This window comes from Myxine glutinosa, chromosome 10 (genome assembly GCF_964187855.1).
Source record: "Myxine glutinosa chromosome 10, kmMyxGlut1.1, whole genome shotgun sequence".
Lineage (NCBI taxonomy): Eukaryota > Metazoa > Chordata > Myxini > Myxiniformes > Myxinidae > Myxine > Myxine glutinosa.
Window position 1 is genome coordinate 19,989,579 of NC_136270.1, and position 26,744 is coordinate 20,016,322.

The 26,744-nt window shown below is 44.9% G+C and overlaps 1 protein-coding gene across 2 annotated transcripts in view; it reads right to left on the minus strand.

Moving 5' to 3' along the window:
- The window catches only part of LOC137434383 (uncharacterized), a 175,722-nt gene extending 161,957 nt beyond the window's left edge, over positions 1 to 13,765 (minus strand). Inside the window, exon 1 of one of the 2 annotated variants that reach the window (XM_068127326.2) lies at positions 13,286 to 13,765. In XM_068127326.2, coding sequence (XP_067983427.2) covers positions 13,286 to 13,700 — 415 coding nt within the window. In that variant the 5' untranslated portion in view covers positions 13,701 to 13,765. The remainder of the gene's footprint in view (positions 1 to 13,285) is intronic. The other variant, XM_068127325.2, reaches the window with a different exon arrangement.
- Positions 13,766 to 26,744: the final 12,979 nt, after the last annotated feature.

The following is a 26,744-nucleotide window of genomic DNA, read 5'->3' on the forward strand; positions in this document are numbered from 1 at the left end:
CTGAGACAGGAACACCGCACCCCGATCGGTATGCACGTAGGCCGGATACCCGAACATAGAAAACAAATTCTGCAGGCACCGAATAACCGTGGCAGCCGACATATCCCCGCACGTGTAAGCAAAGGGGAATCGTGAATACTCATCGACGATAGTGAGCAGATAGCGAGAGTTGCTCGACATTGGCAGCGGCCCTTTGAAGTCCATCGCCAAGCGCTCCCACGGTCTAGTAGCCCTAACGAGTGTCCCCATAGGAGGGTTATAAAAACGCGGTTTGAGTTCCGCACAGATCGCGCAATCACGGCAGATGCGGCGGATGTCCTCAATCGAGTACGGCAGATTGCCCTCGCGCACAAAATGCGCGAAGCGCGTTACCCCGGGATGACACATAGTGCCATGCAAAGTGCGCAGCCCCTCCAAAGTTACAACCCCCGCGCAAGTGGCCGGCCTCGATAAGGCGTCAGCGACCAGGTTATCCTTCCCCGGGCGGTATTTGATGGTGTAGCAGAAGTCGGCGAGTTCGATACGCCAACGGGTGATTTTCTCATTCTTAATGCGCTGAGCATGTAAGGTGTCGTACATAAACGCAACGCTCTGTTGGTCCGTGACGATTTGGAAACACCGCCCAAGCAGATACGGCCGCCATCGCCGAATTGATTCGACGATCGCGTGCACTTCCTTTTCGACAGACGAATGCCTCCGCTCGGCGGAGGTGAGAGTCCGCGAGAAGAAAGCCACAGGGCGGCCCCCTTGGGAGAGAGTCGCCGCTATCGCATGATCTGAGGCATCACTCTCCAAAACGAAAGAGGCACTCTCATCAATCGTCGCGACCGCGGCGCCAGCGATGTCGACTTTAAGGCCCTCGAAGGCCGCCAGGGCGGCCGGGCCCATGGGGAAAGTGTCGCAGGCCACGAGGGGGCGGAGCTTCGTGGAGAAATTTTGCACCCACTTTGAATAGTGGGCGAACAGCCCTAGAGCGAGTTTCAGCAAAGCCCGATCGCTAGGCGGAGCCATATCGAGCAAAGGGCGCAGATGCTCCTTATCCGGAGAGACGGAGCCATGGGTCACGGTGTACCCCAAAAGGTCTACCGTGCGTAGAGAGTATCGACACTTAGCCGCATTCATGGTTAGGTGATATTTCCGCGCGACCTCGAGGAAGCGTTTCAGATTAGCGTCGTGATGCTCCTGGTCATACCCACAAACCGTAAGATTGTCCAGATAGACAAAGACATCGGTCAAATTCTCCTTCGCAACGAGGTCATCCATAGCCCTCTGAAAACAAGCGACTCCGTTAGTTACCCCAAAGGGAAGTCGCGTGAACTGGTACAACCGCTGACCTGATTCAAAGGCTGTAAAGACGCGATCAGCCCTAGAGATATGGACTTGATGATACGCACTACGCAGATCGAGAGTGCTATAAACGGAATACAGGGCCACCTGGCGTACCAGGGCGTCCATCCCCAGTAAGGGGTAGGCATCCAGCTGTGTAAAACGATTAATCGTCTGCGAATAGTCGATTACCATGCGCCGGCGGTGGGCCTCACTCCGCACCACTAAGACTTGGGCCCGCCACGGTGACCTACTGTGTTCTATAATACCGTCCTTTAAGAGCAGGGCCGTTTCTTCCGCAATTAATTGCGCGTCCGCGCGAGAGTAGCGCCGCGATTTGACGGCTACAGGGGTACAATCAGTGGTCAGGTTGGGGAACAGTGAGAGAGGCTCCATGTCCATTTGAGCGAGGGCGCACACAGCGAGCGTGTCCGGCCCACCGAAGTCTATTTCCAAACGTCCATGCCGCTTAAGGAAATCAAGTCCTAACAGAACGTCAGCGCATAAAGCAGGTAATACCATGAGATACACGTCCGGGAACGTGCGTCCCTTTATCACAAGTTTCAATCGACACGCCCCTTTTGTGCTCAACCGAAGTCCCTGAGAGGCCATGAAGATCCGGCGGGTTGTCCCGAGAACCGGCCACCCATGTTGATGCACGAGTCGCTGATCGATAAAACTATCCATGGACCCCGTGTCAATCAAAGCTTGCGCAAAAACGCCCGCGACCGTGAGCGGAATGATGGCCTGCGCAAGGCCGGCAGACCCGGCAGGTATTGTACCGGCCAGGCGAGAAGATCGCGCCTCGCGGGTGGATCCCACGCCGGCTGCAATCCTTCGGGCAGCGTCGGCAGGTTGGGCCTCAGCAGGAGCATTGAAGTCAGTTGGCTCATCAGCAGATTCATTTGCTAGAGTGGGTGTGTGTAGGTCGTAAGAGCCGCCGCCAGATGGCGCTCGAGTCACGTGAGAAAGATCTCTGCCGTCTGCAGATTCATATGCCAAAGTGAGTGCATGTAATTCGTAAGAGCCGCCGTCAGATGGTGCTCGAGTCACGTGAGAAGGATCTCTGCCGTCTGCAGATTCATATGCCAAAGTGGGTGCATGTAATTCGTGCTGCGTTTGCCGCACATCGAGAGGAGTTTCCACAGCAGGAGCATGTCGCTTGTTTGAAGTAGGCGTTCGAACGCCAGTCAAGGTCGGTCGCGCTGCGGCCGGTCGCGTTCGCGCCATTTGTTTCGGCGGCCCGGTGTATCTCACCAAGGTCGGGCGTGCAGCCAGAGGCCCGCGAGAAGGAGAGCGGCTCATCAAAGCCGAGTGAGGCGCCCCCTCCGGCACTCGATCCGTTGGCTCCGCGATGAGCCCATTCAAGGTCGCACGGGGACGCGTGCCCCGAGCGGCCTTCCTGCAGACCTTTGCAAAATGGCCCTTGGTGGAGCACAGGTGGCATGTAGCCTCCCGAGCCGGGCATTCAGAGCGAGGGTGCTGCCGATTCCCGCAAAAATAACATTTTGCATACCGGTCAGGCCGTGGCCGGGCAGCGGCGGCAGCAGTGAGGCCGGAAGCGGGGTTCACTTCAGGAGCACCCGGAGTCTCGGCCGTGGTGGTCGGGTCCTCCTCCGTATCCTCGGCGGTAGCCCTCTCCGGTCGCGCGAGTTGAGAGGCCCCCGCCACGACTCGTGGGTGATCGTATGTGGTGGATTGTTCTCGGGCATCTGTATATACTCGCGCCAGCCGTAGTGCTTCCGTAAATGTCAGATCCGCGACCTCCAGGAGTCGGAGCCGCAAGACCCCAGAACTAATTCCGGAGATGAATGAATCTCGGAGCAAGTCATCCTGCACTTGCTCGTGGGTCCGTACGTCCTGCACGCAGTCCGCCAACAGGTAGCGCAACTCCTGCGCATAGCGATCGATCGATTCAGATGGTTGTTGTCGCCGCTGGGAGAGTTGATGCCGGCCGTGCACAGCGCTCCGTGTTTTTACGTATAAGCGCTTCAGCTCGGCTAGTGCCGTAGCGTACGTCTCAAATCGAGCTATGTTCCGGAACACGGTGTGATAGACCTTCGACTGTAACACGAACAGCTTCATCGCAGCGGTGGGCTCTGTTTCGTGAGCAGCAAAATAATTCTCCAGCGTTTTGAGCCAGTGAGTGAACTCCGATGCTGATCCCTCAGCTTGAGAGTCGGCGCCGAGAATTGGTACCACGATCATCTTGTGGTCAGCCATTCCGGCGATCTAAATGTATTAAATGTCGTGAAAATCAAGCTCAGACACGACTTGACCTCTGGGTAAGTTTAATATCATTTAGATCTGAAGTACATCCTGTAAAAATACATTCATGCAACAGGCATTAAAATCAGAGTATTTCATGAGCAATGGTCGATTCAATATGGCAATGGTCCAATAGAGAGGACAGTCAGCGCAGCATTTAGGGGCGTACATACCATTCAAACTACAGGACTATGTCACAGTGAGTTCCGCTGGAGTGTCCGTGCGCCCCGGTTGTCCCGGGTCTTATAGACGCCCCTTTTGAAGCGAGCACACCCTGGGTTCACCTTGGTATAATTTCACTACACTATACATTTTTGGAAAGGTTATAGCATAAGGATACTAAAAATCAATGTTTACATTTGGAGAGATACCTGTATGGCGGCCATTTTGGATTTTCAAAATGGCCACTGTAAAATACATATTTTGTTCTATTTCTGCCTCTAATTACCCGAAAAACTTTTTAAAATATACTAAACCTATATTTTCAGGGACAATGAATCCAATGAAAGTATCAAATTAGTGCTATGGGGAATGGTAAGACACGAATCAAAGGTTTTGAATTGCAAAATACTGTCTTTATATTCGCGATAAGTTGCATAATCAAATACATGTTATCATTTTGTACAGGCAGTTAATAACATCAAAATGTGTCACAATAATTCATATCACCAAACATACACAGGCAGTCAGCAAAATCATATATACACATGCAGTCGGTATAACTTCACATCTACACAGGCAGTCAATGACAAAATATACACAGGCAGTCAATGGCATCAAACATACACGATTACAGAATATGCCATTTAGAGTTCGTCATCACTGTCCTGTGTGTCGTATCCGACAATATAGTCCGCATCGTTTTCACAATCCGTTCCACACAAGCAAAGGTCGGTCAAATCGAATTGGTCGAATGGTCGATCGAATCGAATTCGATGAATCGAATCGAATCGAATCGATCGAATTGGTCGAATGGTCGAATGGTCGATCGAAGCGATTGGTCGAATTGGTCGAATGGAATTGGTCGATTGGTCGAATTGGTCGAATTGGTCGAATCGAATTGGTCGGAATTGGCAAATGTAAACATTGATTTTCAGATTTTCCATGTAATAACTTTTCCAAAAATGTATAGGTTTGCTAATCTACCATGATTTTGAACGAAAAAACATAGTGAACCTGACTATGAGAATATGGCTCATGAGGTTGTTACCTTTGCTCGTGAAGCGAAAAGCAGGATTAGGCATTTGGATACGTACATGTGGAGTGCGTATGGCGTACGTGTGGCATACTTGTGTACGTGTGGAGTGTGTGTGGGGTACGTGTGGTGTACATGTGGAGTGTGTGTGGTGTACATGTGGAGTGCGTATGGCGTACGTGTGGCGTACTTGTGGTGTATGTGTGGAGTGTGTGTGGCGTACGTGTGGTGTACGTGTGGAGTGTGTGTGGCGTACTTGTGGAGTGTGTGTGGCGTACTTGTGGAGTGTGTGTGGCGTACTTGTTGCGTACGTGTGGAGTGTGTGTGGCATACGTGTGGCATACGTGTGGCGTACTTGTGGCATACATGTGGCGTACTTGTGGCATACGTGTGGCGTACTTGTGGAGTGTGTGTGGCGTACTTGTGGAGTGTGTGTGGCGTACGTGTGGAGTGTGTGTGGCATACGTGTGGCGTACTTGTGGAGTGTGTGTGGCGTACTTGTGGAGTGTGTGTGGCGTACTTGTGGCGTACGTGTGGAGTGTGTGTGGCATACGTGTGGCATACTTGTGGAGTGTGTGGCATACTTGTGGAGTGTGTGTGGCATGTGTGTGTACTGTGGAGTGTGTGTGGCATACGTGTGGCGTACTTGTGGAGTGTGTGTAGCGTACTTGTGGAGTGTGTGTGGCGTACTTGTGGCGTACTTGTGGAGTGTGTGTGGCGTACTTGTGGCGTACGTGTGGAGTGTGTGTGGCATACGTGTGGCGTATTTGTGGCATACGTGTGGCGAACTTGTGGATTGTGTGTGGCGCACTTGTGGAGTGTGTGTGGCGTACTAGTGGCGTACGTGTGGAATGTGCGTGGCATACGTGTGGCGTACTTGTGGAATACGTGTGGCGTACTTGTGGAGTGTGTGTGGCATACTTGTGGAGTGTGTGTGGCATACTTGTGGAGTGTGTGTGGCGTACTTGTGGAGTGTGTGTGGCGTACTTGTGGCGTACTTGTGGAGTGTGTGTGACGTACTTGTGGAGTGTGTGTGGCGTACTTGTGGCGTACGTGTGGAGTGTGTGTGGCGTACTTGTGGTGTATGTGTGGAGTGTGTGTGGCATACCTGTGGCGTACGTGTGGAGTGCGTGTACTGTGGAGTGTGTGTGGCATACTTGTGGGTCCACACGGGTCCACAGGCAGATGACACAGCCTCAGTTTCTCGCAATACAGTATCGCGAAAACGTCTCGACGGGCAAGCTACAGGCGTAAACTGACAGGTCCATCTGATCAAACGACAGCTTTTCCGCCATATTGTTTATGCCACCCAAGATGGCGGCCGGAACCGGTTGCCATGGACGACGCTCACGTGATGCAAGGCCTCTATCGGCTGGATATTGTAATTTATTGAAACGAAGACGTTCTTTGTCGGGTTCGTGTGAAGCAACTAGAAGGCCTAGAGAGCTGCGGGTGATCTCGTTAGTTAGGCCTAGATCCTATCTCGTTTGTCATGGAGTTGTACGTGTCTGTGATAATCTGGTGGACTGGGAGAAGAGATCGTGGGAGACCATCGGCATGTTAATGTTAGACCACTTGCGCATGCGCGGTGTTGACGCGATCGACGCTTTGGAATGTTTAACGGTACGGCGACGCGATCTCGAGATCGAAATGACATTCTATAATATGCTTGAAGAACTTAATGATTTTCAGAATAAATACATTTTAAAATAACTTAAGCTTGTGTTCATTTATTTACAAAAAAAAAAGGCCTACAAGTCCCATTGGCTGTCTTTAATTTCTCTCTGGATGGTGCCACAGCAGATGACGAGGACCGCAAGGCATGAGGGCACAAAAAACACGTCTATATGTGCAATCCATGCTTTTCAAAAAAGAAAAAAGTAAAATAAAAAAAACCGCATCGCCGCATCAATTCTGGAACTTTGGTCTGACCAGAGACCAGCAATATTTTTTTTTTGGCCTTATATATACAAAGTCGAGGCTCGTGGAGGAGAGTTAGACCATAAAACAGGTCAGGACGTGACAGAAAAGGAACAGCAGAAACATAGGGGGGGTCACCAACAGCAGGGTTGAGGGACAAAATGGAGGAAGACCAGGAAAAACAAGGGATCTTGGTAGGAATGCGAGATAGGGGAGGAAACATGGGGTGGACAAGATGGATGAAACTCAGGCGTAAACTCTCAGGATGCTAAAACTGAAAACTTGGGTAAATCTGGGCTTGGGAGAGTTAATGAGGATAGAAAATATCATGGTTTTGGATGGGGGATGATCTGAGATTGTAAGTTACCAAATGAGTGGAGGTGAGCAATGCTTCTGATTACCATGTTACCAAATAAATGGAGGTGAGCAGTGATTCCGGTTACCATGTTACTGGTTACCAAATGAGTGGAGGAGAGCAGTGTTTCTGGTTACCATGTTACCAGTTACCAAATGAGTGGATGTGTGCAGTGATTATTGTTACCATGTTACCGGTTACAAAATGAGTGAAGGTGAGCAGTGATTCCGGTTGCCATGTTACTGGTGACCAAATGAGAGGAGGTGAGCAGCGATTCCAGTCACTATGTTACCAAATGAGTGGAGGTGAGCAGTAATTCCAGTCACTATGTTACCAAATGAGTGGAGGTGAGCAGTAATTCCAGTTACAGTGTTACCAAATGAGTGGTGATGAGCAGTAATTTTGGTTACCATGTTACCAAATGAGTGCAGGTGCGCAGTAATTTTGGTTACCATGTTACCAAATGAGTGGAGGTGAGCAGTGATTCCAGTTACCATGTTACCACATGAGTGGAGGTGAGCAGTAATTTTTGTTACCATGTTACAAAATGAGTGGATGTGAGCAGTAATTCTGGTTACCATGTTACGAAATGAGTGGAGAAGAACCACCTTTAGAGGCCATTTTTCCCCACAGAGCAGGGGTTGGCCTTTTTCGGGCACCTTGGTCCCCTTTTTGAAGCAATGTTTTATGGCCGGATGCCCTTCCTGCCGCCAACCATGTTAGTCGCCTCTTGCGACACACAGGGAATTACCAGTGATTCGAAATGAGTGGAGGTGAGCAGTAATTTTGGTTACCATGTTACCAAATGCGTGGAGGTGAGCAGTAATTTTGGTTACCATGTTAACAAATGCGTGGAGGTGAGCAGTAATTTTGGTTACCATGTTACCAAATGCGTGGAGGTGAGCAGTAATTTTGGTTACCATGTTAACACATGAGTGGAGGTGAGCAGTAATTCCAGTCATTATGTTACGAAATGAGTGGAGGTGAGCAGTAATTCTGGTTACCATGTTAACACATGAGTGGAGGTGAGCAGTAATTCCAGTCATTATGTTACGAAATGAGTGGAGGTGAGCAGTAATTTTGGTTACCATGTTAACACATGAGTGGAGGTGAGCAGTAATTCCAGTCATTATGTTACGAAATGAGTGGAGGTGAGCAGTAATTCTGGTTACCATGTTACCAAATGAGTGGACGTGAGCAGTAATTTTGGTTACCATGTTAACAAATGAGTGGAGGTGGGCAGTAATTCTGGTTACCATGTTACCAAATGAGTGCAGGTGCGCAGTAATTTTGTTTACCATGTTACCAAATGAATGGAGGAGAGCAGTAATTCCAGTTATCGTGTTACCAAATGAGTGGTGGTGAGCAGTAATTTTGGTTACCATGTTAGCAAATGAACAGAGGTGAGCAGTGATTCCAGTTACCGTGTTACCACATGAGTGGAGGTGAGCAGTAATTCTTGTTACCATGTTACCAAATGAGTGGAGGTGAGCAGCGATTCCAGTCACTATGTTACCAAATGAGTGGAGGTGAGCAGTAATTCCAGTTACAGTGTTACCAAATGAGTGGTGGTGAGCAGTAATTTTGGTTACCATGTTACCAAATGAGTGCAGGTGCACGGTAATTTTGGTTACCATGTTACCAAATGAGTGGAGGTGAGCAGTGATGCCAGTTACCATGTTACCACATGAGTGGAGGTGAGCAGTAATTTTTGTTACCATGTTACAAAATGAGTGGATGTGAGCAGTAATTCTGGTTACCATGTTACGAAATGAGTGGAGAAGAACCACCTTTAGAGGCCATTTTTCCCCACAGAGCAGGGGTTGGCCTTTTTCGGGCACCTTGGTCCCCTTTTTGAAGCAATGTTTTATGGCCGGATGCCCTTCCTGCCGCCAACCATGTTAGTCGCCTCTTGCGACACACAGGGAATTACCAGTGATTCGAAATGAGTGGAGATGAGCAGTAATTTTGGTTACCATGTTACCAAATGCGTGGAGGTGAGCAGTAATTTTGGTTACCATGTTAACACATGAGTGGGGAGGTGAGCAGTAATTCCAGTCATTATGTTACGAAATGAGTGGAGGTGAGCAGTAATTCTGGTTACCATGTTACCAAATGAGTGGACGTGAGCAGTAATTTTGGTTACCATGTTAACAAATGAGTGGAGGTGGGCAGTAATTCTGGTTACCATGTTACCAAATGAGTGCAGGTGCGCAGTAATTTTGTTTACCATGTTACCAAATGAGTGGAGGAGAGCAGTAATTCCAGTTATCGTGTTACCAAATGAGTGGTGGTGAGCAGTAATTTTGGTTACCATGTTAGCAAATGAACAGAGGTGAGCAGTGATTCCAGTTACCGTGTTACCACATGAGTGGAGGTGGGCAGTAATTATTGTTACCATGTTACCAAATGAGTGGAGGTGAGCAATAATTTTGGTTACCATGTTAACAAATGAGTGGAGGTGAGCAGTAATTCTGGTTACCATGTACCTTGATGAAAGTACCATCGATTTCATCTATATCCACCGAGGGCACTGTATGAAAACTTTGCACTGCGATGGGATGAACAAGGCTGGAGAATGAATACCTTGAAGAGTATAAGTCAGGGTTGTGTTTAGTAAAATCAATACAAACCTAATTACAAATAAAAACAAATGTTATGGTCCAATTTAAGGCACCCAGGTACGAACACCTTGTCATGCTGCTACAAGGCACTGTGAGCCTCAGTGTGGTCCATCAGAGGTGCTCGATGATGCGCAAGGCGACACTGCGACCCTCTGCCATTCCGATTGAAATGCCACGCACAGTGTCGGTCGCCAAGCAGCATTGCCAACAGCGGACATGCATCATCGGTTAAAATGTCGGGACAAAATGCCATGCACTACATGAAGCATCACAACACTCCCATGGTATTTCTCTCCCGATACACACAATCGCCGCACAGAGGAAGGCCAAACCAAAAGATCCCCAATCACAAAGTACTGCCCCTGCACAAAATTCCAACCACAACGTATTCGCCATTCAAATGAATGTCTGCCAAAAAAACATGGCCACACACACACCTACACGAACCCAAACAAACCTCTAACAGACAGACTATGCATTGGCAATGTCTGGGCATTGACGAGTAGATATCTTCAACCCATTGAAGACTTCTAAGTTCAAATAACAAGATCATCCTTAGTGCGGAGTCAAAGTTTGTCTCGACATGGATTTGCTAAACGCCGAGTGCACAACTCTCACAATGCTATTTTCATTGACAGGTGTGCACATTGAATATATCCAGAAAATACGTCTTTCTGCAGCATCTCAAACTAGATCGGCACTCGGTAGAGCACATACCTCCGCCAGGCCGAGCAGTTGATGTTTTGTATCCCACTGATAGGGTGGATCTGGATTCGGACCTGAACCAAAATCTTACCGGCTTTTTCTTGTCACCAAACCAACTCGTCCACCAAGTTTTGTCATAACTTGTCCATAACTTTTTTAAATATCATGTTATATATCGCTTTTTGCCCGCTCTCTCAATGGTGAAGAATCACTTAAAAATTAAATAATTCTCGTATCCGAATCAATAGTCAGATCTTCACCAAAATCGAACCAATCCTTCCTTGTCACACACCCAATCTCTCCACCAAGTTTCCTCTAAATCCATCCATAACTTTTTGAGATATCCAGCAATGTATCGTTTTTGGCCCAATCCCCCAAAGGTGAAGAATCACTTAAAAAATTAAATAATTCTCATATCCGAATCCATATTCAGATCTTCAACAAAATCGCATCTATTTGTCCTTGTCAGACTCCCAACCTGTCCACCAAGTTTCGTCCAAATTCGTCCACAACTGTTTGAGATATCCTGCTATATATGGTTTTGGCCCTACCTCCCAATGGTGAAGAATCACTTAAAAAATTAACTAATTCTCATATCCGAATCCATATTCAGATCTTCACCAAAATCGAACCAATCCTTCCTTGTCAGACACCCAACCTGTCCACCAAGTTTTGTCTAAATCCATCCATAACTTTTTGAGATATCCTGCTATGTGTCGTTTTTGGCGCAATCCCCCAATGGTGAAGAATCACTTAAAAATTAAATAATTCTCATATCGGAATACATATTCAGATCTTCACCAAAATCGAACCAATCCTTCCTTGTCAGACACCCAACCTGTCCACCAAGTTTCGTCTAGATCCATCCATAACTTTTTGCGATATCCTGCTATTTATAGTTTTTGGCCCAATCTCTCAATGGTGAAGAATCACTGAGAAAATTAATTAATTCTCATATCCGAATCCATATTCAGATCTTCACCAAAATCGAATCTATTTGTCCTTGTCACACACACAACCTGTCCACCAAGTTTCGTCCAAATTCATCCACAACTGTTTGAGACATCCTGCTATATATGGTTTTGGCCCTACCTCCCAATGGTGAAGAATCACTTAAAAAATTAACTAATTCTCATATCCGAATCCATATTCAGATCTTCACCAAAATCGAATCTATTTGTCCTTGTCAGACACCCAATCTCTCCACCAAGTTTCGTCCAAATTCGTCCACAACTGTTTGAGATATCCTGCTATATATGGTTTTGGCCCTATCTCCCAATGGTGAAGAATCACTTAAAAAATTAACTAATTCTCATATCCGAATCCATATTCAGATCTTCACCAAAATCGAATCTATTTGTCCTTGTCAGACACCCAATCTCTCCACCAAGTTTCGTCCAAATTCGTCCACAACTGTTTGAGATATCCTGCTATATATGGTTTTGGCCCTATCTCCCAATGGTGAAGAATCACTTAAAAATTTAACAAATTCTCATATCAGAATCCATATTCAGATCTTCACCAAAATCGAATCTATTTGTCCTTGTCAGACACCCAATCTCTCCACCAAGTTTCGTCCAAATTCATCCACAACTGTTTGAGATATCCTGCTATATATGGTTTTGGCCCTATCTCCCAATGGTGAAGAATCACTTAAAAAATTAACTAATTCTCATATCCGAATCCATATTCAGATCTTCACCAAAATCGAATCTATTTGTCCTTGTCACACACACAACCTGTCCACCAAGTTTCGTCCAAATTCATCCACAACTGTTTGAGATATCCTGCTATATATGGTTTTGGCCCTACCTCCCAATGGTGAAGAATCACTTAAAAATTAAATAATTCTCGTATCCGAATCAATAGTCAGATCTTCACCAAAATCGAACCAATCCTTCCTTGTCAGACACCCAATCTCTCCACCAAGTTTCCTCTAAATCCATCCATAACTTTTTGAGATATCCCGCTATGTGTCGTTTTTGGCGCAATCCCCCAATGGTGAAGAATCACTTAAAAATTAAATAATTCTCATATCGGAATCCATATTCAGATCTTCACCAAAATCGAACCAATCCTTCCTTGTCAGACACCCAACCTGTCCACCAAGTTTCGTCTAAATCCATCCATAACTTTTTGCGATATCCTGGTATTTATAGTTTTTGGCCCAATCTCTCAATGGTGAAGAATCACTGAGAAAATTAACTAATTCTCATATCCGAATCCATATTCAGATCTTCACCAAAATCGAATCTATTTGTCCTTGTCACACACACAACCTGTCCACCAAGTTTCGTCCAAATTCATCCACAACTGTTTGAGATATCCTGCTATATATGGTTTTGGCCCTACCTCCCAATGGTGAAGAATCACTTAAAACATTAACTAATTCTCATATCCGAATCCATATTCAGATCTTCACCAAAATCGAATCTATTTGTCCTTGTCAGACACCCAATCTCTCCACCAAGTTTCGTCCAAATTCGTCCACAACTGTTTGAGCTATCCTGCTATATATGGTTTTGGCCCTACCTCCCAATGGTGAAGAATCACTTTAAAAAAATCTAGTAGCCGGATCCGATTCCGGATCTTCACCAAAATCGAATCATTTAGTCCTTGTCACTTATACTACCTCTCTGCCAAATTTCGTCTGAATCCATCGACAACTTTTTGAGATATCTTGTTCACAGACATCCTTTGACAAACAGACAGGGGTGAAAACATAACGTCCATCCACCTTTGGTGCTGGAGGTAATAATCAACATGTTGTAATAATCAACACAAACTTTGTAATAAAAAGATATTTGCTGTAAACGGCATGTTATTTTGTCCTTATCGAGGCGATCAATGACTTCCATGCTCTTGGGATTGACATTTTCCCCAATGCCCAACCTGATGCATCAGAACCCTTGCTGAAGCTGTGGTCGCGAAGCTTCTCCGGCAACGCGTCTGCTTCATCTAGAAGCAAATGATCCCGTGAGGAACCTTCGTCGTCTTCACTTCGGTTCAAAGCAAACTTTTCTCCGTCAAGATCCATGCCGACCACCGTCTTCCCATCTGGCGAGGTATTCCGAGACGCATCCACGGTCGTGGTGTGTGGAAGGACCGGAGTTGTCGTCTCGGTTTTCGATTCCCAGAACCATCCATAAGCAGGGCCGGGCCCAAATATTCCGACGACGATGAGGCCGAAGGAGAGCGTTTCCCAGATGGCCATGCTCCGTGGTGGTCTGCCGGAAGCCATGGGCTGCAGGTGGTGGATCTTTTGAAGTGAGAGTGGTTGGGTGGAGGCAGCGCACACCGGAGTCATGTTTCCCTTGTGGTGAATGGATTAAGAGGCTTTAGTCCATGGTTTGTAGTGCTTCGGGAATATCTGCTGCATTTATGCCCACTCTACGCTCCTCCCTTCAACCTCCCCAGAGGGTCATGTTGGCGTTGGGGTGGTGGGGTGGAAGGGGAGGAAGAAGGGGAGGGATTAGGTTCATCAGCCTATCAAGTTGAAATATCAGTTGAGGAATTAAATGTTGCCTCTGATTTATTCCCTGGAAATCCGTTCATTACTTAGCAGAGTCTCATTTTGACTTGTGTTTCTCTTTCCGTTAGTTATTTGTTAACCTCTTTCAGCATGCCTTTGGTTCTTTATATTCTTTTCTTTTTACCTAAAGATTATTCTCGAGAACAGTTTGAGTGATGCTTCAAACATCACGCCACCTTTGCCCAGCCGCTCACCGGCTCAGTGACAAAAGGTCGATCCCTTGCCTCCCTCGACCACCCGAAGGCGTTGCCCTCCCCGTCGCCCTAACTAAACTCAGGCCAGGCAATACAATGGAGAACCTACGCATTTTGGCAGCAACTCTCCAGAAACTCTCACCTTCACCTCATTGCACTTACCTTTAATTAATTATTTTAAAATGAAAACAAGTTCCTTTAGGAGGAACCTCGATGCAGAAAAGAGGCCATTAGGCCCTTCAAAGCCTGTGCTGGTGTTTCCAACTTATGCTTGTTTGTCGGTCTGGTATTTCCAAGTCTGGTATTTCCAGAATATCTGTTTTGTGAATTAAAAAGATATGCAGCCACAGGACAAAGTTGTGATGTTTTCAATCTCATATCCTTCGTTCCTCTCATCCATGCTCATCTCCCTCTAGTCATATCCACTGTTGCTGCTGTTGCCATTGATATTCCTGCTTATACTAACTACCTCTTGCGACTCTATTAACAGAACATTCTCCTGTGCACCACCTTCCTCTATTGCACACTAGCAGGAGTACCCGGGGAGAGGGGGGGGGGGAAGCAGGAGAGGGAGGGGTGAGGAAGGGAGGGGGAGTTGAGGGGAGAGGGAGGGGAATGATATACTACATATACATCTCTTGGGGGTTGGGATGGCTTTGACAGGCCCCTCCGTTTTGGGGGAGGGGAGAAAGGTAAGGAGGAAAAATTTGCCCATGCAAAGAGTGCTTCATAACCTCAGTGTTGCACAGGTAAAAAAAGGAAATTGTAATAACCTCTGCCACCATCACCAGGTGGCGCTACACGGTACACATTTACATAAAGAATTTACGCCCCTCTCCCGGTCCCCCACACCCCCGAATGAGGCCATGGCCACATAGCCTATGTTACCCCCCCCCCCCCCCACCCCCAGCCAAAGTTGTATTTGTATTTGTACCCCGAGTAAAGTATGTAAGTGTTTATAGCTGGAGTACCCGGCGTTGCTCAAACAAAAAAGAAGCATTAACATCTATCTATAATTCCAGTAATCTCTGTGTGTATGTGTGTGTGTATGTGTGTGTGTATGTGTGTGTGTGTGTCTGTGTGTCTGTGACCGATGTTTCTCGACAACCACGGGTCCGATATACTTGAAACTTGCCAGGTATATTGCTGGGGACCTGAGGATGTGCCTTTTCAAGGTTTCATATTAATCGGACAAGTAGTTACCGAGCTATGTCCAAAAAACGATTCAACCAATCAGAGAGCAGCGAGCTATCACGTGTGCCGAACGTGGCGAACAGACTCTGCCTCGGACGGCACATTTGAGAGCGTATTCATTTATTTCACGTTGGCAAACTATGTTGGCGCTATGTTGGCGTTAAACTATGTTTTAAAACTAATTAAAACTAATTTGCGATTCATCGTAACTGCGATATGCGACCTTCCGGACAGTCAAATGAGGACGTCACTTCCGGACTTACGGATAGTCATAGTGACGACGTACTGATGCTGAACGTGGCGAGCAGACGCTGCCTCGGACGGCACATTTGAGAGCGTATTCATTTATTTGACGTTGCAATCTGTGTTGATTGTTGTAAGGTACGATCGATTGTAGTACACGTTTATAATAACTCTGCCGATACAGGCCCGATTAACTGCAGCGCCATCCGAGCTGCGGCGTCGGGACGATACATTCATTGTACGGTCACATCACGCACTTACGGGCACGCCGATGGGCCCATGGGCACGCCCATGCATGCATGGGCGAAGACATTTTTTTTTTTTTTTTTGGCAAGGAACGGGCACCCACGTACGGGCACGTCCTAGTATTTGAAATGAGGGCAAATGTAATAGAAAAACAATTACATTCAAATCACAATCCTTCACAAATGTCAAATTATCATTTTACCTTTTCATTGAATATATGCTGCTGAATGTACCGTAGATCACGTTTCTGAGTTAAGTATGATGACGTACAGGAAGAAGAAGAAGCCTTACCACCAAGTTCAACCGCTTCTGGAATTGTTTTATTATTTGTGCTCAATGTCTGGTGATTGTTTAGTGTTTAGTTATGCGAATGTGTACTTGTATATAACTGTCCTTAATCAAAAAGGCTTTGGCACTTTCGAGCGATTTCTTTTAAAATAAAAAAACGAAATTTTGTTTTTTTCAAAAAAAAACATTTTTTGGCCTAAAACACTCCCCGGTACTCACTGATGAACCTCTGAAAGTTTGACGAAGGTCCGTTGAGCCATATTTGAGAAAAATTGCGACACAGACAGACAGACACACAGACCAACGGCTCTCTTATATAGTAGATGAACCTGTGCTTCTGGTATGGGGTTGCAGCGAGCACCCACGCTTTTTACCCCGCGCACACGAAGCGAAAAGTGGGTTAAGCAATTGGTTGGTCTGTCTGTCTGTCTGTCTGTCCACAAACGTCAGTTTAGGATCGAGTAACAACTTAACTTCAACTGAATGTTATATTTTGAGCACGAATTGGAACATGAATTGGGAAATGAACAGGTAGTTTAGAATACTTTGGCTCTGAATTTGTCCCGATTGTAGATCCGCAAAAAGAGTGAGATCGTTTTTTTAAACTATGTCTGCCTGGTAGTGAAACAAAATTGAAAAACATTCGTCAAACAGGAAAGTTACTGATTTTAATGACGTCATAAAAGACACAAACAACAGGCATGAATAAATAATGTCACGTGTTAAATAAAGTGGTGTAAAATACACTGTGTCAACGGCGGTAAACTTTCGGAATTTTTTTTTTCTACAATCGTTAAAATCTTTATTTTATTTAAATTGAATTACAGTATAAACTTGAACACTGCAGAACACAAATCGCTTTTTGACACTTCAAACCCTTCTATTTATCAGTACTTGGACAAAATATTACGGCATTTTACGTCACCACAACCAATCAAATTTTGTGTTCGTAGACCCCGCCCATATCATTATTTCTCAAGATAGCGAGGGGTAAAAGGTGTCAGACTCTCTCGTCAGAATATCTTATTGGCATTCTAGTCACATCTTCTAGGGTCGAGCAGCACACATCCACTGAGCAACAGCTTTCCAAGGGGCTCCCAACATCAGCTCCTCATCAGGGACTCAGCTCGTCGTTTGCCCCTCCATTAATTGTGTAGTTCTGTCGAGGGTTCATCCTCGTTGAGAGAGTCATGCCGAGTGGGAATTTCCTACTATCTTTTTGATTTCCTACTATCTTTTTCCTACTATCTAAAGTTTGACAAAACTATCCGTCATGGCAATGATGGCATTTCATCTTTTGCTGATGAGCATTTCCTTCCTATCACTTCAACTTTCGCTCCTGTTACAATTCCTGCTCATCCCTAAATGGTTAACATTGGATTATTCTTACTTTTATGGCATGGAAGTTTTTTTAGTTGGTCATCAAAATGTTTTCCTTTTCCATACACTCCCTATGCCTCATGTGTGAAATATGCTTGGCAATGGAATCTCCCAAATCTCCCAAATTATCCAGCTGGGCATTTTTTGTCTCGTTTGTTAGTTTGGAATATAGTTTGTGGTGTCGTTAAGACAAGAAGCACTTCCGAAGCCTTTTGTTTTCTTTGGTGCAAAGTAAAGATCTTCCTCACCGAAGAGGATGTGTAAATTTAAATAAAATTTATAAATTCCCTTTTTAAGGCCATTTTCCCTGCTAGAGTGGGGGTTAGCCTTGCGGTCCCCATGACAATCATCATGGTTCCCTTTTTGAGGCAATGTTTTTATGGCCGGATGCCCTTCCTGACGCCAACCCTTTAGTCGCCTCTTACGACACGCAAATATACAGTGTACCTGTTCTAAACTGGGGCACACACCGGCACATTAATCCCAGCAAGCTGGTACTCAATTTGCTGACCTCGGAAGTTTGACAGGCTGAGTCAACCCCCCTGGGGATTCAACGATCAACCGGGATTCAAACTCAGGATCCTAGGATCCCAATCCGGCACCCTAACCGCTAAGCCATCACCAGGCCTAATGTGTATATTTAAATATATATATGGCGTATCGCAGCCATGTCCGCCTCATGGAGGCAGATGTAAGATGAACCAGTCGACATGCCCACCTCAAGAGGCCAGGATAAACCGCACAGTGCTTCTAAGTCGACAAGCAATAGCTTTCACCACCAAAGAAAGACCAAAGAAGAAGCCCACCACAGTTGCAGTAATCTCGCTGTTAAGGAATATATTAATCTACCTAAGCCAAACAACAACAACAACAACAACAACAACATGCATTTTAAGGCCATTTTCCCTGCTAGAGCGGGGGTTAGCCTTGCGGTCCCCATGACAATCTTCTCCATTTTGCCCTATTTTCTGCATCTCCCCTTGTTAACCCCCTTGCCCGCATTTCTTCTTCCACCATCTTTAGCCAAGTCTTTCTCGGTCTTCCCCGTCCTCTAATTCCTTCTACATTCATTTCCATCACTCTTCTCAACCAGTCACTTTCATCCTTCCTCAACACATGACCAAACCATCTCAACCTGTTCCTCTGCACAGCATCAATCACAGGCTCTATTCCCATCATCTTTTGCAATTCATCGTTTGTCTTCCTCTCTCTCAACGATACTCCGCACATCCATCGAACCATTCGCATTTCCACCCTTTCCAGCCTTCGTTGCTGTTCTACGTCCATTACCTAAGCCATCTGAAGATAAAACTTGGCAAACTGTTGAGGAACAACTATATGATGAATTACCATTAGAAATAGGAAACAGCCCTGATGAGCAACTAGAAAATTTCGAAAATTATGTTTACAAAAGTCTTGTGGCCAGATTCGGTGTTAAATCAGTAACAACAAAGAAGACTAATAAAAAGCAACAGTCTACGAGACAACAAAGAAAATTAAAGCTACCAAGCATCAATTTAAACAAGCCCTAAGGCCTAAAAGATATAAATGAAATACTAGCAGCAAACCTCAGGAAAGACTACCTCGAGTTAGTTAGACTCCATGACAAAGTGAGGAAATTTGAATTGAAATCACAACAACGAATATCTGTCAATAAAGCTCAGCAACAATTTAGAGGAAATCTGGACCAGTATGCAAAACGGATGCTGAATGAGAAGCAAAATAGATCTCCATCCTTCAGCAAAGTAGTTGCTGGAAAGTTATTTAAGGAGGTCAATAACGACAAAAAAAACTTAGCTACAAATATCAAATACTGAAGGGTATGAAAAGACCACTAAAACCCAAGACCCCATTCAAAACTAAACCACAAAGTTTGTCAGAACTGAATGCGTATCTCCGGAAGAGAAGAAAAGCCAGTGCTCCTGGAACTTATCGTATTCCATACTTAGTACGGAAGAAATGTCCAAGAGCAACAAAGGTGCCGCACAAGTTTATATGTAATATATGGAGAACTGCCTCCATATCCAGTTGTTGGAGAGTAGGAGAGACGATCCTGATATCCAAAGAAGAGAATACGAGTAATCCTTCTTGCTTCAGACCCATAACGCTGAATAATTCCAGTAGTAACCTTGGAATGGGTATCCTTGCACAAAGAACCATTGAGTATCTGACAGAAAATATATATATTGACAAATCTATTCAGAAGGGTATCATGGAAAAAATATCAGGCTGTGTAGAACATACGGAGGCATTAACTGAAATGCTCCTCGACGCTAAAAAGAATGGAAAACCGATAGTGACAACCTGGCTTGACCTACAAAATGCACATGGCACTGTGCCACATAACCTCATACAGTTTGCAATTGAGTGGTCCCATATTCCAGCTCATATCAGGAAGATCGTGTTCAAGTACTATGATGAGCTGTTTATATGTGTGAAAACCAAGAACTGGACAACCGACTGGATACGGTGCTATATTGGTGTTTTCCAAGGTTTCCCGCTATCCTGCATCCTGTTTCTGGCTGTTTTCAATCTTTGCCTGGATCTCCTGGACCAGCCCAACCACCTCGGATACTGTATGACTGGATTTGACATCACAACGCAAACGCAGATGACCTGACTCTGGTAGCAAAAATTCCAGAAGAATGTCAACAACTCATCAACAAGGTTCAAACGTTCCTTCAGTGGACACGAACCATGAAAGCTAAGCCTTCCAAATGTAAGTCCCATGCTATGAAGAAAGTTGTCCCAAATGCAGAGCAGAGACGTGGAGGACATACGACACAATATATAGCCTACGATCCCCAACTCGAAATTTATGGGAAGCAGATCACATATAGCCACAGTCAACCCATAAGATTCCTCAGAAAGCCGATTTAGCTGGTAGCCATGAACAAGATGAAGCTGGTAGTCATGTTAGAAACAGCCAAGAAAAGCAATGTGTCTGGACTCATGAAGATGTGGATATACAACAATGCAATTGAGTGAAAAATGACCTGGGAGTTCACCATCTATAACTTGCCAATATCTTACATCGAGAGTCAAGAGGCAACCTGCACCAAGTACCTGAAAAGCTGGGCAGGGGTAAACAGATGTACTTCCAACAGTGCCCTGTACAGAAACAGAAAAAGGTCTACAACTGACAAGGCTTACCACCTCCGTGAAATGTATGCAGGTCACCAAGTACCACCTTAACAAACACTCCAGGGATGGAAAGACCCAAACACTGTACCGAGAGTGCTTAGAAACAAAGAAAAACAAGGCTTGGTGGAATGGTGTGAAAGAGTTAGAATGGAAGGAGTGACACCTCATCCTGAAAGAGATGTGCAGAGATCAAACTTCGGCTTCGTGCAAACTTCGTGCAGGCTTCGGCTACAGGGAAAAATCAAACGCTGATAAGAGACGTGACCAAAGGAGAACACAGGAAATGCCTCACTAATTTGGTAAAGGATATCAATGAGGAAGACATGTTGGTGTACCTGTGCGGATGTGCTAAACAAGTACAGTGGTTGAGATGGGATTCTGGTATACAGACCGATACATCATGGAAGAAACACCTCTATGTACGGACACCGGAACTGCTGCCATTCCACATCAACGCTATCCACGACCAACTCCCTTCCCCAGCCAACCGAAGATTGTGGGACAAAACCAACCTTGGACTGTGCCAACTGTGCCATCATCACCATTGCACACTTCTCCACATCTTAAATAGGTGCAGCTACTCACTCCAAAATGGAAGATACAACTGGTGCCATGACCAAACCCTAAGAGCGATTGCATCAGGCCTGGCTCCTTATATCAAAGATGCAAATAAGAAGACCAGTATTATATCAAAGCCAAACTCCATTCCCACCAAAGGTTTGACTTTAAAACTTACCCGTATGAAGGGGGACTGACTTCTGTACAAACATACAAAATGACATTGTGTTTTCTATATAGACACACACAATATATCCTTTATTTGTCTTTACTGTCCTTCAGAGGGACGTTAAGCTGTGTATTCTGTGGTGTCTTTCACAAAAGTAGGATATTATGTTCTGACACCCAGACCAAATTTGTAATTCCTGGCCTGATCTGTAGCACCGTGCGATGGAATGGCGACATATCCAGAGTTGATTCTCAGCCAGCAATGTTTGCAACTCAACAGTATGGACGCAGCATAAGCTTGACCTTCACCTAGTCCCCCATTGAAACATCAATCCATCTTGTCTGTCCATCAAAATTGCTTCAAGTCTACATATTGTTGGACGTACAACATGTTGGCAGCAATTTCCTGACTTGCAATGTATTATTGGGTCCTTGGGTAGACAAGCCACCATGTTAAATGCACACATGGAAACAAGCATCCCTTAACAAAAAATATTTCACAGTGACGAAAGATTATGAGAGTGAATGAGGATCTGGGTAAATGAACAGTGAAGGTAAGTGAAAACATTGAGCATGATGCCGCATGGCACATCGTTTATTTATACGTTTCTTCAAGAGTTACTTCCTGTTTCTTAAATTGTTAAATGAGTTCATCTTCAATGCACTTTCACACACTTACAGACACAAACATACACTCACATCCGGGGTCTGCCGAGCAGGCATGTAAGACATCGGCCATTATAAAGCTCGCAGTGTTAGTGTGAGAAATCTCTGAGGATATCCCGGAGATTCAATAGCTCAGTGGGCTGTCACCGCGTAAGTGATGAGGTTTGTGGGTTCAAAGTCAGAAGTTTTTCACACAAGCCCCACGCAGGAATTTACTTCCTGTTTCATATATATATGTATATATATATACAGTCACGTGAAAAAGCAAGTACACCCCATGTAAAGTTTTGACTTTTTCAACATATTTCAACAGACAGCTATTTGATCTTCATTTCAACAATATTGATAGATAAAGGTGATATAATATAACAAATATCATGAAACATTTACATTTTATCGTCCATTGTATAATTTAAATAAACATAAATGCTAATTTCGCATGTGGAAAAAGTAAGTACACCCCTTTACATTTATCACTACTTCAAATACCTAAAATTAGAATCAGGTGCACCAGCTCAGGTGCAAATGATGAGAACATCGTTAGAGAGGATCTTGGAGGAACCTGTCTTATTTAAACCTCAGACATTAAGTTTGGTTTGCTCGTTGTTGTTGAAGTGTGCGGCATCACCATGCCGAGATCAAAAGAGCTCTCTGAGGCCTTCAGAAAGAAGGTTATAGATGCCTACGAGTCTGGGAAGAGATTTTTAAAAGCTCCAAACAATTTGAAATCAATCATTCGACTGTCCGGAAGATATTCTACAAGTGGAGAAGATTCCAAACAACTGCCAACTTCTTCAGGCCAGGCCGCCCCAGCAAGTTCAGCCCGAGAGCAGACCACAAGATGCTGAAAGAAGTCTCTGAGAACCCCAGAATGCCATCACGGGACCTACAGGTAGTTCTTGCCACTGTTGATGTCAAAGTGCATGAGTCTACCATTAGAAAGAGGCTGCACAAATTTGATCTACATGGGAGGTGTGCCAGGAGGAAACCTTTGCTGTCCAGAAAGAACATCAGGGCAAGACTAAAGTTTGCCAATGAACACCTAGGCAAAGACCAGCACTTCTGGAACAATGTGCTCTGAACAGATGAGTCAAAGGTAGAGCTATTTGGCCACAGTACCAGAAGACATGTTTGGCGAAAACCAAAGACAGAATTTCACCACAAGAACCTGATACCAACTGGAAAGCATGGTGGTGGAAATATTATGGTCTGGGGCAGCTTTGCTGCATCAGGGCCTGGGCATCTCACCATCATAGAATCCACTATGAATTCTTCATTGTTCCAGAGGGTGCTTGAGGATAATGTGAGGATTGTGAGGCCATCTGTCGGAAAGTTGAAGCTCAACCGAAGGTGGACCTTGCAACATGACAATGACCCTAAACATACCAGTAAATCCACCAAGGTATGGCTGAAAAGAAAGAAATGGAGGGTTCTGGAATGGCCAAGTCAAAGCCTGGATCTAAGTCCCATCGAGATGTTGTGGGGGGATTTGAAACGAGCTGTGCATGCAAGAAACCCCTCAAACATCACACAGCTGAAAGAATTCTGCATGGAGGAGTGGGCAAAAATTTCTCCCAGTCGATGTCAGAGACTGGTAGACAGTTATAAGAAATGCCTACTTGAGGTTCTTTCTTCCAAAGGGGGCAATACCACCTATTAGAGCCAAGGGTGTACTTACTTTTGTCCACATGCTAAATTAGCATTTATGTTTATTTAAATTATACAATGGACTACAAAATGTAAATGTTTCATGATATTTGTTATATTATATTACCTTTATCTATCAATATTGTTTGATACCTTTATCTATGAAATAGCTGCATGTTGAAATATGTTGAAAAAGTCAACACTTACATGGGGTGTACTTACTTTTTCACGTGACTGTATACGGTGTGAATCAAATGTAGCGCCCTATTTCTGTTTATATATACTAGGGCATGCCCGTACTTTATATATATCTAAAATTATATCCCCCCCCCTCTATTTACATGAAATGGTTTGGTCCATTCGCAAAGCCAAAGCGAACGGCTTGCGAGTACGGTGACAATCCCCCCCCTCTATTTACATGAAATGGTTTGGTCCAAAGCGAACGGCTTGCGGAGTTTGGTAAATAAATCGCCATAGCTCGGTAACTACTTCTCCGATTAATATGAAACCTTGAAAAGGCACATCCTCGGGTCCCCAGCAATATACCTGGCAAGTTTCAAGTATATCGGACCCGTGGTTGTCGAGAAACAGCGGTCACAGACAAACGACACACACACATACACACACACATACACACACACATACACACACACATACACACAGAGATTACTGGAATTATATATACTAGGGCATGCCCGTACTATATATATATCTAAAATTATATCCCCCCCCTCTATTTACATGAAATGGTTTGGTCCAAAGCGAACGGCTTGCGAGTACGGTGACAATCCCCCCCCCCCCCCCCCTCTATTTACATGAAATGGTTTGGTCCAAAGCGAACGGCTTGCGAGTACGGTGACAATCCCCCCCCCCCTCTATTTACATGAAATGGTTTGGTCCAAAGCGAACGGCTTGCGAGTACGGTGACAATCCCCCCCCCCCCCCCCCCTCTATTTACATGAAATGGTTTGGTCCAAAGCGAACGGCTTGCGGAGTTTGGTAAAGAAATCGCCATAGCTCGGTAACTACTTGTCCGATTAATATGAAACCTTGAAAAGGCACATCCTCAGGTCCCCAGCAATATACCTGGCAAGTTTCAAGTATATCGGACCCGTGGTTGTCGAGAAACAGCGGTCACAGACAAACATACAAACATACAAACATACAAACATACACACAGAGATTACTGGAATTATAGATACTAGGGCATTGCCCGTACTATATCTATATCTAAAATTATATCCCCCCCCTCTATTTACATGAAATGGTTTGGTCCAAAGCGAACGGCTTGCGAGTACGGTGACAATCCCCCCCCTCTATTTACATGCAATGGTTTGGTCCAAAGCGAACGGCTTCCGGAGTTTGGTAAAGAAATCGCCATCGCGTGCACAAACGCGCAGGAAAGCGAATGAATCGCAAATTCGGTTTTATTAGTTTTAAAACATAGTTTAACGCCAACATAGCGCCAACATAGTTTGCAAACGTGAAATAAATGAATACGCTCTCAAATGTGCCATCCGAGGCAGAGTGTGTCCTCCACGTTCGGCACACGCGATCGTTCGCTGCTCTCTGATTGGTTGAATCGTTTTTTGGACATAGCTCGGTAAGTAATTGTCCGATTAATATGAAACCTTGAAAAGGCACATCCTCGGGTCCCCAGCAATATACCTGGCAAGTTTCAAGTATATCGGACCGGTAGTTGTCGAGAAACAGCGGTCACAGACAAACAAACAAACGTACAAACGTACAGACGTACAGAGATTACTGGAATTATAGATAGATAGATATATATATATATATATATATATATATATATATATATATATATATATATATATATATATATATACATACATATATATATATTTCTGTCAGTTGATTGTTTGTTTGACATTTGTATTACAGTGTACAAGAAGGTAAAAATAAATGAATGACATGTTTATCTAACCATTTATTTGGGGGAAAATTATTACGGAAGTGTACCAAGCTGTTTTACTTGCAATTTTCAAAGTGCCCTCCCTCGTGATCGATGCACAATTGCAGCTGAGCAGGCACAGAGTGGCACACACGCTTTCAGAGTTCGATATCAATTTCCTCAAACTTTGCAGTGATTTGAGCCTTCAATTCCTGAATGGTACAAGGCTTTTCACGATAAACAAGGTCTTTCATGAGCACCCAAAGAAAGAAATATGGAGGTGTAAGGTCTGGGGAGCGTGCCGGCAACTCGATCGGACCGTGGCGGCCGATCCACTTTCCGGGAAAGTTTTCATCAAGCCACTGACGAACATGACGTCCATAATGAAGTGGAGCTCCATCTTGCTGGAAATAACAGTCCTGATCTTGTACCCTGGGCCAAAAGAAGGTTTGCAGCATATCTAGGTAAATTTCTGCAGTAACAGATCCCTCAAAGAAAAAGGGTCCAATTATCCCTAATGGAGATATGGCTGCCCAAACTGTCATGCCAGGTAAATTTACCTCCTTCTCAACTGTCACTCTTGGGTTCTCCGCAGCCCAGTAGACACAATTGTGTCTGCTAATTGTGCCATTAAGCTTAAAACATGCCTCATCTGACCACCAGATGTTGTCTAGCATTGTGTCCTCTTCGTCAAGTTTAGCTAAGAACTCTTCGCAAAATTGAAGACGCCGGTCGTCATCTCCATCATGAAGGGCATGCAGTAAGCGTGGAATGTAAGATTTCCAGTTTTTCTGGTGAAGAATACGGATAACACTTGATTGGCTCACTTCCAACTCTGCAGATAAACGGCGAGTTGACTTTTGTGGACTTTGTTCCAGTCTCCTGATGGCTTCTTCAGCCTTAGCTACATTCGTTGCCGTTTTCGGACGACCGGACTTCTTTGCAGTGGCTACCGACCCTGTTGCTTCAAATTTCTCGACAATCAATCGTATGTTTCTTCCCTGGGGTGGGTTAATATCGAATTCCTGTGCCAAACGGTGTGCCGCCATCGTTGGTTGTTCATTACATTTGTAGTAATGTTTCATGGCCGCAATGCATTGATTCATTGAAAGGTAATTCATGGTTCAATTTGGTGCAACTTCAGTAACTTTCCAAACTCTCAGCAATAACCTGCAA